At 47.5% G+C, this 20,727-nt stretch overlaps 3 protein-coding genes across 4 annotated transcripts in view; all 3 read left to right on the plus strand.

The window, feature by feature from the left end:
- Positions 1-20,727, plus strand: part of LOC105490756 (ATPase copper transporting beta) — a 147,638-nt gene that overhangs the window by 83,424 nt on the left and 43,487 nt on the right. The gene's annotated exons all lie outside the window — the stretch shown is intronic.
- Positions 1-20,727, plus strand: part of LOC105490759 (transmembrane protein 272) — a 125,967-nt gene that overhangs the window by 4,731 nt on the left and 100,509 nt on the right. The window lies entirely within an intron of this gene.
- LOC105490757 (cTAGE family member 2-like) lies at positions 2,849-20,667 on the plus strand. The gene is given in 2 exon segments (XM_071081293.1): positions 2,849-20,223; positions 20,225-20,667. Coding segments are annotated over 2 exon segments (2,412 nt in total). The 5' UTR covers positions 2,849-17,889; the 3' UTR covers positions 20,303-20,667.

A 20,727-nucleotide genomic window follows, 5' to 3' on the forward strand; every position in this document is an offset into this window, starting at 1 on the left:
AATGTGTCGTGCAGTCTCCCTCAGATCATCCTACCTCTTCACAATTAAGTGCAATCAGGGCCTCAGCCTTCTCGTCTACACGAATGGAGATAATAATAGTTCCTGTCTCACAGCACTGCCATGAGGGTATGCTAAGGTCGTCTGAGTAAAGCACTTAGAATAGTGCCTGGCACATCCGGAGCGCTCAAAAAATGCTAGCGGCTGTTGTCATCGTCACTGTTAAGAGTGATGATGTCTGTATTATAGAAAACAAACAAATAAAAAAAAACAAAACGAAAAAGCCCACCTCAGCCTTTGTTCCGGGAGCAGGTAAAAGCCATCTTTCTATGTTGGGGCAGAAGAAGTTCCTATTTTGGGGTCTGCTGCTGAGACTTAGTGGACTGATAACAAGAGTTTGCCTTTAAAAAGAGCTGCATTTGTCCAGTTACTGGACACCAGGCCAGATGCCCAGTTCTCTGGTTTCTTGGTGGTCTTTACGTGTGTACTCCACCTCAGTGTGCCCTGAGTCCAGTGGAAGACCACAGAATGTAGGGGAGGTTAACAGCACTGGCCTTGGAGTTGGGCAGACCTGAGTTCAAAACCTGACTGTACCCCTTAAGAAAGTCATTCACCATTCTGAGCTTCTGAATTGGTGTAAAATGAGTTCACTGCTGCCTCAGTGGCTTGTGAAGGTTAAGTGGAATTATGTATATAAAATGCCTAGCACAGTGCGTGGCACATGGCAGACACTCATAAAAGGCAGTTATCGTTAGAATGGCACCGATGTGGCCTCCCCAAGGAGGGACTGGAGAAGTAAAAGCTCTCGGGGAGTATCTGGGATGGCCCTGGAATGGGATGCAGGCTCCTGGAAAATATTTATTGACTGCCTGAGTGATGCCGGTGCACAGTGGGGATTGAGGATGTGAGTGTAAAGGGTGCTAGTGAACAAGAGTGTGGAGATGAGGAAAGTGATGAGTTTTAATGTGGCATTTCAGTCTGGGTTTAGAAGACGGGACCTTGTCTCATTCAGCCCACCTGCCGTATATTCAGTAATTCGATCATTTTCAGCAACCTTTTAAAATATCTTTCTGTTTTCTCCAGGACAGAATGACATCACCTTTAGATATGAATTCCTAAATAATGTACTATTTTTTTATTAAAATAGAACAATCTTGCTCTGCTATTTCTGATGACCCAGCTTTGGGGGCTAAATATAAACCCAGCACAGTGGTATGGTACTTCCATCACAGCAACGAGTGGGCCGTGGCATCGTGTGATTTTAATCACAGAATAACCTGCTATTAATAGTTCCCGGGGTGGGGTGGGGAGCGGTAATGGGATTGTCTATTTATTTATTTATTTTGGAGGAATATGGGTGTTTTATAAACTTCCATTTTCTCCTTCCTATTTAGTGTTCAGAATTAATGCCAAAATCTACATAAGTTTAGATCCAGCTAAAAATGTTAACACTTGTTACTTTTGGGAGCCTCAAAGAAGCTGATATTGCCCGTTTATGACGTAGGGTACACTTATTTGGGTTTATTGGGGTTTCCTATCAAGTATGAAGCACTAGACGCCTCAGGCTGGGGGCTTTGTTTTTCCCTTAAAGCTCCACCCATTTCTAGTTATTCTTTGTTTTTCTGAATAACAGTGTTTTATATATGTTTACTTTATTATTTTATTTTTTAAATTGATAGATAAAATTGTATATATCTATGATGTGCAACATGATGCTTAGAAGTATAAATGCATCATAGAATGATCTAGTAATGTTTTAATGTTACTTGTGCTATCGCTGTCAATTATCCTTGCTCCCTGTCCCACCTTAGAGCATTCAGAGGATAATTCTGTCCCTTCTGCTCCCAGGACATCCCTGTCCCCACCCACCGCGCGCGCGCGCGCACACACACACACACACACACACACACACACACACACGCCCCAACCCTGAAGGGGCCTTAACCTTTTTGCCTCTCACGGGCTCTTCCCTTCTGAGCCTAAACATTCAGCCTGCTCTAATTCTCCAGGGTTTTCCCCTGTGTCATCCATGGCTTTGCTCTGACTACGCCCTCACCTTGGCAGTGGGGAGGACTAGTGAGTTGTGTCCACTGCCTGTGAAATGGATCTCCTGGAGGGACCCAGGTTAGCTTGGCCTCTCCCGGTGACTGGGAGCAGGAGCTGTGGAACTGGAGGTGGCTTCATCCACTGTGAGTGAGGAAGAGAAAAGCCACAGCAAGGGGGTCACTGCAGGAGGGGCTCCCATCTCCAGGTCCCCAGGGGAGTCCTGCGCCCACACTGAGCCTGGGAAGATTCAGGGAAGGCACAGAGCCTACCTCAAGCAACCAGTGCAGGGAAGACAAGACACACACATGTACACCACACACACCACATACCACACACGCATAGACACAACACACACGCCACACACACCACATACCACACACGCATAGACACGCCACACACACACCTCACACACACGCCACACACAGCACATACCACACACTCAGACACACGCCACACATATGTGTCACTACACACACCACATACCACACACACAGCAGTCACATACACACCACACACACCTCACATACACATATGCCACACATACCACATACACATAGACACATGTGCACCACACACATACCCCACACACATTTACATACACATATGCACCACACCACACACCACTGCACACATAAACAGACTGCTACACACAGCTAATGACAGAAGGAACTCCTGTGTCTTAGGAGAGGGATTTGGTGAGGAGAAAAAATCATGTCTGGTCTCAGCTTTGGGGAGGAAGGGTGGCATCTGGGCTGGCACTGAAGTGTGATTTCATGGAAGAGTATGAAGGTGGAGGCCTGGGTGGGAAAGGGGTGTTTCGGGGAAAGCCACGTGGTCAGGGCAGAACGGGCAGAGCATCTCTCCTTGGCAAGTTGTGGGAGGAAGTGTGGAAGGGGCATGAGTTACCAAGGAAGGCTCTGGTACACATCTCCATGCATCTCTGTAACTACTGGAACTGAGGGGCTGTCTGGGATAGCTCTGTGTGGCTGTATTTGTGTGTGATGTGTAGGGGTGTGTGTGTATGTGTATGTGCATCTGTGATGTGTAGGGGTGTGTGTATTGCTGTTGATAAACCATCTAGATCAGTACAAGGAAAGAAAAAGTTAATTCCACCTTTGGTAGCATCTGTTCTAAGAATCACTTCCTCGTTTCTTTCAGTTTCTATGGAAAGTGTTCACAGGCAGTACTTTTGCTGATGATGTAAGAGGACAATTAAGTGGAGAAATTACCAGAAAGCTGACCCTATTTTCTACTAGTTTAAATCAGTTTTAGAAGTCAGTCGATGAAATGTGATGTTCCTGCCAGGTGCTTAGCCTGGTATGAAACAGGACCCCTGTCCTCAAGCTGCTTTGCTAGCGGGGGCCTAGACAAAGGCAGTGGAGTTTTGGGAAAACAAGTGAGCGACTAAGAAAGAGCTAAACAGTGGTGCACTCCTTCTAAGTGCAAGAGAAATTTAGAAAGGAATAATCTCTAGTAATGCCAGGAAGGCTTCCCAGAGGAAGAGGTGTCAAGGGCCTGAGGTCCTTACGTGTACTGGCTCGCCCCCTGCCCGCAGATGTTGTTATATCAAAGGTTCTGAGAAGTCCTGCAGCATAGAATCCACATTTTCCAAACATACTGGAGGGACCACAGAATCTCTCCTCCCGCAATACAGTTTATATCAGATACAGAGAATTCTGAGATCTTCTGGGAATGCTGCTCAGAGAGGGTGAGAACTGAGTAAGGTCAAGCACAGGAGGGATTTGCTCAGGACGGGAGGAGAGGGCTTATGATCCAGGTGGTGTGTGATCGTTGTATGCAGTGGGGGGTGCAGCCTGGCTGCTGGGGAGAGCAGGAAAGGGGATGAGGAGGCTGAGTGGGGCCACACTGTTTGGGGACAGGCAGAATTCAGGCAGGAGGGAAGGAAGCAGGCACAGCCAGGCAGTGCTTTCTTCTTTCTCTTCCCCCAACTCAGGAGACATCACCATCCCCTCCCTGCCCCCTTATCTGAACTGCGACCCCAAAAATGCAGAAGTGGGGGTCCTAGGAAGAATAACAGGGCAGATGGGGACCCTATCCCTGGACTCAAACCCACTGGCATTATTGTGAAGACCCTCAACAGACCCAGCACCCCCTCTCCTGGGACTGAGGGAAAGAGGAAAAGAGGTTTTTGTTTTTTTGTTTTTGTTTTAGAGAAGGGGTATGGCCATGTTGCCCAGGCTTGTCTGGAACCCATGGGCTCAGGTGATCCTCCTGCCTTGGCCTCGCAATGAGTTGGGATTACAGATGTGAGCCACTTATGCCCGGCCTGAGGGGGTGTTTTTTTGGTTGTTTTGTTTTAAACAGTGGGGGAGGAGAGTCCAAACGACATCTGAGTATGGTGCCACCCTCCAGAAGGCCACCAGGTGGCCAGTCCCAGACAGGAGTGACTAAAGGGCAGGGCACCGGGGAGAAGCAGCTGCAAAGCGGGAGGGTAGCTGAAAGGTTGAGGAAGGGGTGATTTTCAAAACTGATCAGGAGTAGGTCGTTCCTTCTCTTCTTTACCCAGCCCCAAGCCCTGAGGGTGCCTGAAGCTTATTGTTAACTTGAGATAATTCATAGAGCCCCCAAAGGGGCTTCATCTGAGGGGTGCCAAAAGGTAGGTACCCACCTGGGGAAAATAGGACCAAACTGCTGCCAGTGGGTGAGATTTTCTGTTGATGTTCACCTGCTATGAAATCAGAGCGCCTCCTAGCTTTGGAGGACAGCTGCTCATCTCTGCAGGGGTGGCTGAGGGCTAACTGGGCTTGGGGGATTGTCTCCCTCTCCTCCCCTCCCCTTCCCTTCCCTCCCCTCCTCTCCTCTTTCTTCTTCGACCCCCTTCTCTCCTTCCATCTTCCTTTTCTTCCTTCCCTTCCTTCCCTCCTCCCTTCTTTTTCTCTCTTCTTCTTCTTTGAACAGGCAACTTTGGAGCTGTTTGTCTTACCAGTGGCTCTCAAGTCCCCAGCCCCAGCCCCAAAGCATCTGAGTGGTGGCTGCCGGCACTTTCCACTGTGAGATGTGCTGCCTGAGGGTCTGGTACTTGGCCGTGGGCTGGCACCCGACCTCAGTGTGGGTGTGGCACAACTGACACTGTTGTTTTTCCTGGCCTTAACGAGCCACCCGTTCCATCGCCCCAGGTGGCTGTGGTGGTGGCAGTGAAGCCTGTCAGCTCACAGAGCAGCTCCTTACCAGCCCATTTGCATTCTGTCTCTGGAGAGGTCCCATCACAGGGATGGGGCAGGGAGGACTGAGTTGCAGCCCAGATCTCAGTGTCTAGGACTGGACTTGGTTTGTCAAAAGTGTAGTCTCCCATCCCTGCTGGCGTTGGCAGGCTGCAGTGCAGAGTGCCCGGGGCTCATCGGGATTTGCCAACAGAGACTTGTCCAAGAATCATCCAGCCAGCTCCATGTGAGGTTACATGGCTATCACCTGACTCTGATGGAGGATTCAGACAGCCCACTCCATGCCTCCAGCACCACACCCTGTGGCAGGCAGAACAGTGACTCCCAAGACATCCTCATCCGAATCCTCAGAGCCTGTGAAGGGCAGAAGGAGCCCTGCACATGTGATTAAGGGTCTTGACATGGCAAGAGGACCCTGGACCATGTGGGTGGCCCCAGATAATCACAAGGGTGTTTCTAAGAGGGAGGTAGGATCAGAGAGGAGAGGCAATGATAGAGGCAGAGGTTGGAGGGATGTTAATTGGAGATGGAGGCAGGGCCACAAGCCAAGGACTGTGATGGCCTCAGAAGCTGGAAGAGGCGAGGAATAGATCCTCCCCTAGAGCATCCAGAAGGACCCAGCCTTGCCCACATCTTGATTTTAGCACATAAGACCCATTTCAAACTTCCAACCTCTGGGACAGTAAGAGGACAAATTTGCATTGTTTTAAGCCGTGAAGTTTGCAGTAGTTTGTTACAGCTGCAACAGGAAGTGAATCCACCCACCTGAGCTCTTCTGCAGGTGTGATCCCTGTCCCACAGGAGTCACTGCTGTCACCTAGGAGGTTTAGGCGGCAGTGAGCTGTGGTCACACCACTGTGCTCAAGCCAGGGTGACAGGATGAGACCCTGTCCCCAGAACTAAATAAATAAATAATAATTGTAAAAATTGTCGTGAAAAATGTTAACTGCTTTGTATATAGAAATACAGCAGTCCTGGGAACAAGAGCCTAAGCCTGGGCCACGCCCACCCAAGACTTCTCTAAAGCAGCCTCTGAAGCTGAGCGCATTTGGGAATCACTAGTGTATAAACAGGGCTCTTTCCTGGAGGTGACCCTTATGTGTTTATCTGCCCCGTGAGTCATGAAGAAAAGGGCATGTGCCCAGCATTTCCCAACGATCTGTGAAACCTTTTTTCAAGCGATAACTCCTGCGGTTGGATGGTCTGTAAAGGATGAACTGATATGCCATCTCCACCCTGTGACACTCCCTCGTCAGAGGCCAGGGCTGCCTGCAAAGAGGTGTGAGGGAGGAACAAGAAAACAAAGACGTTAAGCCTTGACGGTTATGTTTTAAAAAGCACAACCCACATGTATAAAGAAGGAGTGGAGAAAATGCATGATAAGGCTGAACCAACACACATATCCCCAACACACATATCCCCAACACACACACACACACGCGCACACACGCGCGCACACAGTGGGTGGGGAGGAACACTGATGAGAAAAAATGTGAGAAAGATTACATCAAGTTGAGTTTCTGAGAAAATGCTTTGGACCTCCGCTCCCCAGCTGAGTGGAAGAGCGGGGAGAGCAGCAGGCACATGTCTGTGAGAGAAAGATGCCTGAGCCCCTTAAGTTCTGACGGCTTGAAGGTAGAGCAGACCATTATCTCCATATGCTGCAGTAATGTCCTGGAAGAGGAGTTGCCCAGATCTTCCCCTGTGGTCTGGGTGAGCAGAGGACGGGTGCTGCCTGGATGTGTGCTCAGGTGGGCTTCCGACAGCAAGAGCTCCGAGGCAGAGGCTACCTGGTGTGCCTTAGAGAGGCACAGCCCCCAGGTAGATTCGCTTGCCTGGAAGTAGACTCGCAGGAACTGCTCTGAGCTTACACACTGAAGACTGAGGAGCAAATCTGCAGCTGGGCTGGAATGAGCAGCCTTCTTTCCTGCCCTTGGATCATTTAAGTCTCCCGGATTCCTGTGAGACTTTGGGAGCCTCCTGGAGTCCAGTAACAACCAACCTGTAATTTCCAGCCGAGTGGAATTAGAAGCTGGAATAGCAATTCACTAGAGACCCAGGTTTATGGATTGAGAGGCAAACCTGCTAGATACTGAACACCTGCTCTGTACCAGGTCTTGAAGGAAAACCCAGGCTTGCCCCATCTCTTGCCACACACCTTACTGCTCATGGTCACTGCAGGTACTTGACAGCCTGAGAGATGTGCAGCCGCTTCTCAGTTCTTGGATCAATGTCTGCGTATTGACCAGGGTCAGCACTCAGTGGCTGCCTCCTGATCCAGCGAGCTCTCTGCCTAGTTCCTCTCCCACCAGGCGTCGCAGAACTGTGAATTGCAGTTATCAGAAACAAAATGAAATGAGTTTGAGTCAAAGGGGAATCCATAATTGGGGTACAGCAGTGTTGCAGGTTCACAGCTGGGCCTCAGGCACCGTGGAGCAGAGAATCTGAAGGCCACCAGTAGTCCACTTGCAACAAATACTCATTAGGTGACTGTCGCAGTTGTAGGTGAGGGAGCTACAGCCAAGAAACCATTCCGACAAGGCTCCTGCCCTTCGTGAGTTTACATTCTAGTGGAACAAAGAGACAGCAATAATAGGCAAATCCTGTCATTTCTGTCGGTGGAAAGTGCCATGCAGACCCTGTAGCAGGACAGCAGGGTAGAGGAGGCAGTGATGAGAGGTGGGGAGGAGGATTGCCGTGAGAAGATGCTGCCCTGTGAGCATGAAAGCCCTGAGGGGACCCGGCTGGGAGGGTCAGCACTGGTGCACATGGGTAGGACGAAGGGAGGCAGGAGGGACAGGCCCAGATCTCAAAGAGAACAGCAGAGCAAGAAGTTGACACTTCATTGCAAAGCTGCTGGAAGACATTGGAGGGTTTGAAGGAGGGGCGTGACATGAGCGGATTGTAGGGGAGTGAAGAAGCCATGCCCTACCCAGATCCTCCTTAGGGCTCAACTGGGCTGCCTGGCACAGAGCAGGAGTGGAAATAGATGTTGGCTGAATTACTGTCAGTCTTATCTTTTCTCTGTTGAGTCTTAGCTGACTTGAGACCATGTAGTTCCCTTCATCTGGAAAATGACACCAAATAGTCTATAACTAGCTTTTATCAGATGCCTGTTTTAGGAGCCGTGCAAAATACAGACAGCAGCTCCCATCTTTCTGCTGAGAGGTAAAACACTTGCTGAGAGTATGTTCTTTGGTTGCAGGCATATACATTGCTATTAAAATGCCTCTTGGATTCCTCACTACAATGTCATACCTGGACTTCCACAAAATAATTCCACGTACTGCCTAGTCCTTAGCTCCTCAGCCTGATGATAGAAAGTCCCCCTCCCTCCTTTCCTTCCTTCCTTCTTTTTCTCCTTCATATTAATCCACTATGAGCTAGGCATGATGCGCTAACAGCATAGAGATGAAATGAATGCCTTCTCTGCTTGCATTTGAGTGGGGGAGTCAGAAAAGCAAACAAGCACAAGGAAGTGTTACAGGGACGCTGGCAGGTGAGGAGAGCAACATGCTCACACAGGTGCCCAGCAAGAGACCCACAAAGGCAGGTCACCTTGGCACCATTCGCTTGGGACACAGCTGAGAGGTCCGCTTAGGGAAGTGGACAGACAACCTGCAATGTGTGTCATAAGAGAAAGTACTTACTCTGCAGCGTTCAGAATGAACCAGCAGGATCTTTGTGTATCAATATGGGGAAAACACAGTGTTGAGTGAAAAAAATTACAGACATACCTAAAGAGTCATGAAGATTTAAAAAAATCGCTTTATGTGTTGTTCTAGACATCAGCCTCTGTGGTCAAAGTACAAACATGGTCTAGGGCTATACACCAAGTTTAGATCGGTGGTTTCCTATGGGGAGCAAGGGAGGAGAATGGGGTCTGGGAGAGGTGTGTCAGGGCCTTCGCTATATTTCTAACTTGTTATTTCTAAAACTGAAGCAAATATACCAAAATGTCAGCACTAGTTAAATCTGGGTAGTGGGTCAGGGATTTTGTCTTATTATTCTCTGTATTTATATACGTATTTAAAATATGTGTAAATTTTTAAAAATACTTGTGGGTCTGGAGTTTGTCGAGAGGGCAGGACTAAAGCTATCGCATTGGCTCACCTTCACAGCAGGCTCAGGTGAAGCAGTAGACTGGGGAGTTTCACCCAGGCCTCGGCACTGGCCACCGGCACCTCACACAGAGGTGAGCAAGGGCCTTGGGAAGCACTTATTTTTCACAAAGCAGTTAGAGAAAGAGAAGAAACAGATGGGAATAGGAGGAGGTTTCAGAAAGGAGCAGAGCCAGGAGGGATGTGTGATAAGGAGGTCCAGGAAAGAAAAATAATTTCTAATTATGGGCCAGGTATGGTGGCTCATACCTGTAATCCTGGCACCTTGGGAGGCCAAGGTGAGTGGATCACTTGAGCTCAAGAGTTTGAGACCAGCCTGGGCAACATGGCAAAACCCTGTCTCTACAAAAAAAAAAAAATTCAAAAATTAGCCAGGTATGGTGATGTGTCCCTGTGGTCCCAGCTACTCGGGAGGCTGAGGTGGGAGGATTGCTTGAGCTGGGGAGGTTCAGGCTTCACTGAGCTGTGATTGCACCACTGTGCTCCAGTCTGGATGACAGAGCAAGACCTTGTTCCAAAAACTAACTAAATAAAAAGTTTAAAAAATTACATGGAAAATGTCAACTGCTTTGTATGTAGAAATACAGAGACTTAAGAGTGAATCCCCATATGCCCACCCTGAATATCTTGAATTAAATAATTGTCAGGATTTTGCCATATCCTTTTTGCTTCTTCTATTCCTCCTTTTCTTTTTCTTTTTTATTTGCTGAAGTAATTTAAAGTAAATCCCAGATGCCATGTTTTTCCACTCCTTCATACTGCAGTGTATAATTCTAAAATATTCAAACATTGAGAAAGATTTTTAAAGAGGGAAGTGTCAGTTGCATTAAGTGTTACAGAGGACTTGAGATGAGGACCAAGGGGCTGTCTCCAGGATGGAGAGCGGCTGAAGGTGCAGAGGTGGCAGGAGGAAGTGCTGACCCTGAGGCGTAGCTGGAATTGGCACTCGGAGTTCACAGAGGGTCTTGGAGAGAAACATTCAAGAAATGCCGATCGTTATTTTGAGAAGTGTGATGGTAAAGAGGAGAAGGAAGATCGCATTCGAGCATGCAGGGATGAGGCACAGAAGTATTTTTAGGATGGAGGGAGATCAATATTTGGAAGCTCAGGTGACAAGTATGAAAAAGGCAGCAAAATTGATGGCAGAAATTCCCAGAGGGACAGAAGGGAATGAGAGGACACTGGGGTGAAATCTCTCATTAAACAGGAAAGAAGTTATTGAAACATCTAGAGGTGGGAGGAGAGGGGCGATGTTCTCGGAGGACACTGAGTTTGCAGTTTGGGACATAAGAATTCAGAACTCCCTGCGGGCAGAGACCGGGGTCAACCCAGGATTGTGATATTAGGATTTATCGGGTGGCTGCTGCAGGCATTTTTGTCATCTTGTTTAAGCCCCATCAACACGTTTTACAGCTCAGGAACGTGAACTCAGAGATGTTAAGTAACTTGCCCAACACATACTAGGTAAATAGCAGAATTGCTTTTAGCGCAGAGCCCTTCTGCACAGCCCTGAGGAACACTGTCCTTAAACCGCAGGACTCACTGGTTCCACCAGTCCTCAGCAGCGTGTGCGTTTCCCTAGCGTCTCCCAGAAAACAGTTCACTGGACTGGCTTGGGTGTGTAAGGGTACCTGGATATGTGAGTAGGGCAGGGGTGGCAGAACATGGAGGATTCAGGGACCTAGGGGTACCTGTCCATCTTTGTTCTTGAATTATATTATTTCCTCTGAAATTCCTCTTCTGCTCTCTCCCTCTTTCCTTCCCTGTGCACCCTCTCTGGGCAAACTCCTCTTTGTCCCCAGCTGCCCCGTCTTTTACCCAGGCTTAATAAAACTTGTCCTTCACCTGGCAGCATCACATCCCCACCAACCTGCTGCCATTTGTTGAGAAAGAGAGACCTGGGATGTCGCTGGTCCACTGGCAAGTCACTTAGATGAGGAAGGAACAGTTGCCCTGCGGAGCTCCATGGTGATGTTCGCAGGTGCAGTGTGGGACTAGGAGGGAGGTGGGCTGCCACCCGTAAGTCATATTCATGCTCTTTAGTGAATATCTGCCTGGTCAACAGGCAGGGAACTAGGGCTTAAGCCCACAGGTTAGCATTAACGGGGCCTTACTTGTCCTCCTCCGCGTAAGAGAATGGAGAAAACACTGGTGAGGGAGACAGACCCGAGTTTGGATCACCTCAGGTGCTCACGCAGCTTCCCAGAGCCTGAGGATGCGGTGAGAATAATGCCGGAGAATGATGCACAGGAATGCTCGGAGTGAAGGAAGGGTTGAAGGGATAGAAGGGTACTGAATTCATGCTGGTTTAATTGAAGGGGGAAGGAGTGTGTTTAGGATTCTCAGAAGAGAAATCACTGAGGTAAAATAAATTTTAGGTGGATGATTTAAAAGATGAAACTTAAAGATTTCTTGGGTAACTAACCTGAGGTGACCCTGAGGGGCTCTGGGCCAATGGCGCCCCAGGGAGCCAGGCCCTGCCTGGGATGCAAACCTAGGAAGGAGGGCTGGGCTTGTCCATGCTTGGATGGCTGGAAGGGCCAAACCCAAGCCAGCGCCTGGCTCCATGTGGCTCCCTTCTCTAAACTAAAATGCAGACTAAAATAAGATGTTTTCAACAAGGGAAGAATGCATTGATGATAGCTACCACTTCCTGAACCTTAAATATATGCCAGGCACCATGATAAGTACATAGAAACCCTTTACATATCTATTCTCCCCAGCGCTCACACAGCCTGTATGTAAAATACTATCGGTCCCACTATTTCATGGAGAGAGTTCTGAGACCAGAGTACAGAGGCTATTCACTGGGCCATTCACTGGGCCGTTCACTGAAGCTTCTCCCTCAAGGCTTCTGTAATGCACAGGCTCCTGTCAGGCTCTGGAAGGGGCCCAGCCATTCGTTCTCTTGGTAATGTGTTTTGCAAGTTTGCAAAGTTAGTTATTAATATTTCACTTGTAATTGGTTAAGATAGGTTTCTTCATGCCGATGTCCCCTCCAGCACATACATGTTCCCTGTGTCAAGTGTCGGTGATTTTTTTCTTCTTTTTGAGATGAGGTCTCGCTCTGTCACCCAGGCTGGATTGCAGTGGTGTGATCTCGGCTCACTGCAACCTCCACCTCCCGGGTTCAAGCGATTCTCCTGCCTCAGCCTCCCAAGTAGCTGGGACTACACGTGCACACCACCACGCCCAGCTAATTTTTGTATTTTTGGTAGAGACAGGGTTTCACCATGTTGGCCAGGATGGTCTCCATCTCGACCTCATGACCCGCCTGCCTCAGCCTCCCAAAGTGTTGGGATTACAGGCGTGAGCCACCGTGCCCGGCCTATCGTCAGTGATTTTAAGGGGAAAAGGTCATTGAGTTGGGGATACGATTAGTTTGAATGAGTGAGATCTAATCAGATGATTTGCTACCACTTCTGTGTATCAGATGTTCCCTGTTTAGGAATGACTTCCAGGACCCAGGACTACTCCCATTGTCCACTTCCTGACTCACCCAGGGGCATGGTGACAGGGGTGTGTCTCTGCGTGTATGTAGAGGAACATGAACAGTAGAGGGGAACCCCAGATCTGTAGCATGTGGAGTTCAAAGCTACTCTAGAGACTTCTCCCAATTATCTGATGTGTGAAATTGTTAGCAGAGTCGATTCTCATCAGCAAACGTCTTTCTTGTCAGGAGCATGCTTAATGTGGCCTGTATACTTTTAAGCACATCATGCATTGTTTTCTTTTTCAATGGCAGTTCCAAAAAATACAATTCACTGTAGCTGTTGTATCTTTAGGGCAGAAATCAATAGTAGTGCTGTATCTAATGAGTATATCTATGCATGAAGTGGCATATTCTACACATTCCAACTATCGATAATGAAACATTTCTATCAACCTTGCTAGGGGAAAGGCTGAATTATCTTTTATAAAATCGTAGCCAGATGAAGAGTCAATCAGAGCCCCAAAGTACAGGATAAAAGTATTGTGGACGTATATTGGTTGATAAAAACATGAAATGATTTTTCTGTATTGTTTACTGTTTTTGCGGTACTTTCCAGCTCTTCATTATTTGTAATTTGCCGTGAAGTCTTTACATTCTGAACATCAGTTTTATACCTAATTTCGTATTTGTAATTGTATATCCTTCTTTTCTTAAGAAAAATACTCCAGATTGTATAAGATTTAGGCCCACAAAACCTGAATCGATTCTTGACAGAGTAATTAAGTAACAGCTGAAATCACAGCCACTAAATGGCCAAGCCGGGATTTGAAGCCGGAATTCAAACGTGGGCCTCAAAAGGGCGTCTTGGACTCTAATCTGTGCCTCTGGAGTCAGGATCTTGTTAAAGTTCAGACTCTGACTCAGTAGATGTGGGCTGGTGCTCAGGTGCTGTGAGGCTGCTACTCTGTGGGCCACACTCCGAGGAGCCGGGGTCTCTCAGCTAATGTGCTCTGTGGCCAGTTCTCAGACAGTGCAAGGAACCATTGCCATTCAGGGAGGTTGTGGGACTTGCCCAGAGTAGCAGAGTCAGAGACTCACAGCTCCATCACGCGCCTTACATGGTGGCAGGTGGGCTAAGTGGGGAATCCCAGGAGTCAGCTCTGGGTCCCCAAGAGGAATGTCCCTTCCAGCCCCCTACACCTCAGGTGGGAGCTGCCTGTCCCCTGTTCCCTGGGATTGGCCTGAGATGCTGCAATCAGTCTCCAGGCCTGCAAGGTGAGCAGGAGAGCACCGGCGTTTCCAGTGTGACAGACGTACCTGGCTGACCTCTACTTCTCTGGCTTTCTCCACCTTGGTGACAGTGCTGCTCAGCCCCGCTAAGCATCAGTTTCCCAGTGCGTGAAATGAGCTTAATATGACCCACCTCATCGAGTTATTCATGGATTAAATGAGTTATTCATGGATAATATGACAAGTTACACGATCCGACTCTGCGTGCATTGGCCCACAGCACCCATGGAACTGGTGATTGTTGTTCCTGGGCTAAACTGACCTTGGGAATCAAGTGACTGCTTCTTGCAGCATGTACTCTCAGCTTCCTTTTTTCTCAATGTGTGTGAAGAAGAGACTGTGTTAGAATAGAAGGACATCGGCAAACATCTCACACCCTGCAGAGGGCTGAACAGAGGCTAAGGGCTTGATGGCAGCTAACTGTTCCCTGACAGATGTCAGCTTTGCCTGTCTGTCTCTCTTAACGTGTTTGCAGCTGTGCAGCAGGCTGACAGCCTCTGGCATTCTCTTTCTGCCTGGGTCCTCCCAAATGCATCCAAAATCCCAGCCATGCTGCTTGATCACCACAGGCCTGCCTGATGACAACAGGCTGTGGTGATTTTATTTGTCATCTTTAGAGCATGTGTAGCAGTATTTCTTTCCCAGAGGCATCAGATGTTTGTCCTGCAGACATGTCTTCCAGGAGAAAAGGCTAATAGATGAGGGCAGGCTGTATTTCCTGGCTGTCCCAATCCTCTGGAGACTTCCTGGTCATTGGCATCCCCCAGAAGGACATGCACCACGGTGGCTGCAGACTCTAGGTGGTGCTGCCCCAAGCTCTGTAACCTAGAGCGTCCGACATCAGTTGCAGCCTGGCCTGGGTTTGGGTTATTTTAAGCTGCCCCTGCAATGCAGCTGCAAATCCAGAAAAAGAGGACTGAGGGGCCTGCTCATCAGGGAAGAGCTCGGTAAGCACACGTTGTCACTGGCTTAGAGAGCAGGAAGACAATGTAATTACAGTCATTCCAAGAGGTTCATTCTGCTGCATTGCCCATTTCAGGAGCACCCCTCCCATTCCTTTGGTGCCAATACTATTTTTTTTAAAACCTTCCTGGTAAATTTCAAAATGCCACTGGTAAAAGCAAACTGCCTCACTTAGCTCCTTGGTTGTTTGTTTAAAATTCAGTGTATCTCAGTAGAATTTTTTTATGGAAGGGATTGAAGCCCCTGACCCTGCCCTTTGGGGGAAGGGGATGTCCAAGAGTAGGGGGAGGAGCTTTCACCTTCAACCCAAGGACCTCAGCTGCATTCCACATGAAGCATTAGCTTTAGGACAGCATGAGCACAGACCAAACCCTGAGAATGCAGTTTGCCCACTCATCTATTTATTAATTTGGTGTGTGAATTAACAGGCTTTGTCCAGAAAGAGGAAGTGGTGAAGCTGTGAAATTGCTTTCCTTGGAAAGCTTTGTTTAGTGGACCCGTATTAGTCCTGAATGGCAGGCAGAATCCTGGGTTCACAAGTGTTAATTTTCTAACTCTGAAGCTCCTTCTATTGCCATTTCCATCTGTCTAACTTTTCAGATTCCTAAGTATTTTTCTGCTTCATTCATGTATGTATTCATCATCCATTCAGTGAGCTTTCATTAAATGTGAACTGTGTGCCAGGACTGCACTGGACATGGGGGCCACTGTCCCTGCCCTTGAGCTTCCAAGACCGTGATGGGCGGATGAGCAGGGGTCCGTGGGCAGACACCGAGGTCAGTGCCGCTGGTAGCCCACATGTCTGGGGCATGTAGAGCTGTGGAGCATCACCTACTGGGTCTAGGGGCTGGCGAGGCTTTTTGGAGTTGTCCTAGAGAAACAAGTTGGCAATGATTAGGGAGGAAGGTTAGTGAAAGAAAGAGAAAGACATTTCGAGGGAAATTGGGAAAATGTGGCCAAAGGGTGTACATGTAACCCTCTCTCCAGTCCGCCACAGCTTTTAGTAAGAGATCAGTTTCCCGAGAGTGTACTGTGGGCTGGGAGCTCTGTGGAGGATGTGCCAGGCATGGCTCGGGTGCTCCTGAGGCTGCTGCCCCCCACGTGACACGGAGAAGGCTGTTTGCAGAACAGCCACAGGTAGCAGCATAAAGAACAAGCGTGAATGGGAAACAGATCCCAGGAGCTCTGCCTCCCTCTCATGTGTCCATTCGCTTCTCAATAGTTACCGAATACCTGCTGCACGCACCGTCCTGGGGACTGGGAAAACAGGGAAAACCGCCGCGTCTTGGCCCTTTTGGACCTTTACATAATGATCAGCAAATAGATGAATCTGTGGTATGTCAGACCGTGATGGAGGAAGACAGCTGTGGAGAAAGACAAAGGAAGGAAATAAGATAGAGCCTGCAAGGCTAAGGTGAGGGTGGGAGGTGCCACGCTGACAGGTGACATTCAAACAAATCCTTGAGGGAGTGGCCATGTGGGTACCTGAAGTAAGGATGGTCCAGGCAGAGCAAACAAGCGGGAAAGCCCTGAGGCAGCAGTGGGCTTGTTGTGTTCAGGGAAAGGCAAGGAAAGGAAGGCAGAAGCAGAGTAGTGGGAGGGAGCAGGTCAGAGAGGAGGAGAGGGAGCTGGGGCCAGTGCATGGAGGGCCGGGAGGCTCTATCTCGGGTAACTTTAGAAGCTAGTGGAGGCTGCGGACTGGGGAGTGGCAGATGTGACCCCTGTTTCAATGTGAACACCCACTATCAGGTCGGCGTGGGCCCAGGCTTAGAGCAGCGAACTGGTGCCTAACAAAAACAAAAAACAAAAAAACAAAATAACAGTCTCCAGAAACCAATTAAGCAAAAATATTTATAGAACATCCAGTACATGAAGGACATATTCCTGGGTAGTTGGTTCCTCTCCTGAAGGAGCGAGCTTTCCGGATGAGTTGAAAACATGTGCATGCGCGGGAGGTGACGGCTCACTGCAGGGCAGGGTGTCATCCGTGTTGAAGGAGTGCCAGTGTTTCAGAAATGGATGCAGAGCAGGTCCATTTGATGGACGGGTAAGCGGAGCACTCTCTGTGTGCCCGCACTGTTTTAAGTGCCCAGGGTCTTCTGGGGATGAGATTTGTGTTTTTCACTCGTGTGTGGGACAGTTGAGGATCATGCTAGGCAGAGGTGAGCCCTTTCCTGGAAGGAGTTAATCTAAAAAGCATAATCTGCCTCATTTGGGAGGAGCTTAATAAATATCTCTTCAAATGAAGCAGTGGTCAATCAGAAAATTTATATTTTAGCTATAAAATTACCTATCACAGTTTACCATGGGGCATAATCTTAGTCAAGCACCCAAATTAATGATTTCAGACCACAGATAACTGAAAACACCAAAGTGATAAGGTGGCAGGTATTTCAGTTAGCTACTGCTGCATAACAAATGACCCCAAAGCTTAGTGACTTAAAACAATGATTTGTTATTGCTTATCATTCTGTCAGCTGGGAGTTTCTTCTGCTGGCCTCACTTGGGCTCATGCACAAGGCTACATTTAGCTAGGGTGTCAGCTTGGGGATGGGCATAGCTGGGATGCTGGGTTACCTGAGTCTTTCTCTGCGTGTGGTATTGTTTTAAAATACAGGTTTTAGCCTGCCTCAGGATATAGAGCGTAACAAGGGGACTGGGGTGAGCAGCGTGGACCTGTGAGGCCTGTAGGTGCCCGCATCCTCCAGATCCCCCCCGCAGCCGACTCCGCAGTGGTCCGCTCCGGTTGCCTGGTGCAGATTTGCGTTCCAAACGGAAGGCTGCGGATCCTCTGCCCGTTATTGTGGCCCCGACAGGCTATGGTTACTTTGGCCACCGCCAGAGCAGCCTTGGCACTATGGAGGAGCCCGGGGCTACCCCTCAGCCTTACTGGGGGCTGCTCCTGGAGGAGCCACGCAGGGTTGTGGCAGCACTGCCTGAAGGCAGGAGACCAGATTCAACTCCTTATGGTTTTCCATGGGAATTGGTGATATGTGCAGCTGTCGTTGGATTTTTTGCTGTTCCCTTTTTCTTGTGGAGAAGTTTTAGATCAGTTAGGAGTCGGCTTTATGCGGGAAGAGAGAAAAACCTTGCTGACGCGCTTTCTGGACTAATTGAAGAAAAATGTAGATTACTTGAAAAGTTTAGCCTTGTTCAAAAAGAGTATGAAGCCTATGAAGTAGAGTCATCTTTAGAGGATGCCAGCTCTGAGAAGGAGGCAACAGAAGAACAAAATTTGGAGGCAACCTGTGAAAAGCTGAACAGGTCCAGTTCTGAACTTGAGCATGAAATACTCTGTCTAGAAAAAGAGTTAAAAGAAGAGAAATCTAAACATTCTGAACAAGATGAATTGATGGCGGATATTTCCAAAAGGATACAGTCTCTAGAAGATGAGTCAAAATTCCTCAAATCCCAAGTAGCTGAAGCCAAAATGACCTTGAAGAGATTTCAAATGAATGAAGAACGACTGAAGATAGCAATACAAGATGCTTTGAATGAAAATTGTCAACTTCAGGAAAGCCAGAAACAGCTTTTGCAAGAAGCTGAAGTATGGAAAGAACAAGTGAGTGAACTTAATAAACAGAAAATAACATTTGAAGACTCCAAAGTACATGCAGAACAAGTTCTAAATGGTAAAGAAAATCACATCGAGACTCTGACTGAATGCTTGCGAAAGATGAAAGATCTGGGTGCTATGCTGGAAGAAGACATAACAGATGATGGTAACTTGGAATTCGAAATGAACGGTGAATCAGAAGATGGTGCTAACTTAGACAATCCTCCAAAACGAGCTTTGAAGAAACTGATTCGTGCAGCTAAGTTAAATGATTCTTTAATAACCTTAGAAGGAGAAAGAAACGAACTTTATATTCAGTTATCTGAAGTTGATGAAACCAAGAAGGAACTCAGAGAGCATATTAAAAACCTTCAGACGGAACAAGCATCTTTGCAGTCAGAAAACACACAGTTTGAAAGTGAGAATCAGAAGCTTCAGCAGAAACTAAAGGTAATGACAGAATTATATCAAGAAAATAGAATGAAGCTATACAGGAAATTAATAGTAGAGGAAAATAACCGGTCAGAGAATGAGAAACTTTCTAAAGCAGACGAAACGATCAGCCATGGCACTGGAGAGCTGGAGACCTGCAGAAAGCGAGCCAAAGATCTGGAAGAACAATTTGAGAGAGTTCTTCATTTTTATCAAGGGAAGATTATTTCCTATAAGAAAAAAGTAGATGGTAATTGTTTTGCAGCTTGGATTGCTGAAAGAAACCTCAATGATTTAAGGAAAGAAAATGCTCACAACAGACAAAAATTAGCCGAAACAGAGTTTAAAATGAAATTTTTAGAAAAAGATCCTTATGCGCTTGATGTTCCAAATACAGCATTTGGCAAACAGCATTCCTCATATGGTCCCTCTCCACTGGGTCGGCCTTCATCTGAAATGAGAGCTTTTCTCTATCCTCCAACTTTGTCGGAGGGTCCACGGAGACTCTCACCTTTGCTTCCAGCGGGAGGAGGAAGAGGCCCAAGAGGCCCAGGGAATCCTCTGGACCATCAGATTACCAATGAAAGAGGAGAATCAAGCTGTGAGAGGTTAACCAGTCCTCATAGGGCTCCTTCTGACACTGGGCCCCTGTCGCCTCCGTGGGAACAGGACCGTAGGATGATGTTTCCTCCACCAGGACAATCATATCCTGATTCAGCTCTTCCTCCACAAAGGCAAGACACATTTTATTCTAATTCTGCTAGACACTCTGGACCAGCAGAACTCGGAAGTTTTAATATGCCTTCTTCGGATAAAATGGATGGGTCAATGCCTTCAGAAATGGAATCCAGTAGAAATGATACCAAAGATAATCTTGGTAATTTAAATGTGCCTGATTCATCTCTCCCCGCTGAAAATGAAGCAACTGGCCCGGGCTTTGTTCCTCCAGCTCTCGCTCCAATCAGAGGTCCGTTGTTGCCAGTGGATATGAGGGGCCCGTTCATGAGAAGAGGACCTCCTTTCCCTCCACCTCCTCCAGGAACCATGTGTGGAGCTTCTCCAGATTATTTTCCACCAAGGGATGTCCCAGGTCCACCACGTGCTCCATTTGCAATGAGAAATGTCTATCCACCGAGGGGTTTTCCTCCTTACCTTCCCCCAAGACCTGGATTTTGCCCCCCCCACCCCCACATTCTGAAGATAGAGCGAGTTCCCTTCAGGGTTGAGTCTGCCTTCAAATGAGCCTGCTACTGAAGATCCAGAATCACGGCAAGAAACCTGACAATATTTTTGCTCTCTTCAAAAGTCATTTTGACTGTTCTCATTTCAGTTGAAGTAACTGCTGTTACTTCAATGATTACACTTTGCTCAAATTGAAACTTAATGGAATTATAATTCTCAGGATAGTAGTTTGTAAATAAGGATGATTTAAATATGAATCTTATGAGTAAATTATTTCCATTTTATTTTATTCTAGATAGTATAACTATTTTAACTTGATTAATCCACTATTATCTAAACAATAGTGGGAGTTTTATATATGTAATCTTGCAGGTGGGGAGGTTTTAAATTCTAAAGGCTTTGTCCTTATTCCAAGAACTGTATTTACTGTAGTTGTAGACAAATGTGAAAGTAACTTTATGCTTAATTAAATAAATTTTAGTTGATTTAAAAATATATATAGGTTGCATTATTCTTCAGGTATAG

This window comes from Macaca nemestrina, chromosome 16 (assembly GCF_043159975.1).
Source record: "Macaca nemestrina isolate mMacNem1 chromosome 16, mMacNem.hap1, whole genome shotgun sequence".
NCBI classification, from domain to species: Eukaryota; Metazoa; Chordata; class Mammalia; order Primates; family Cercopithecidae; genus Macaca; species Macaca nemestrina.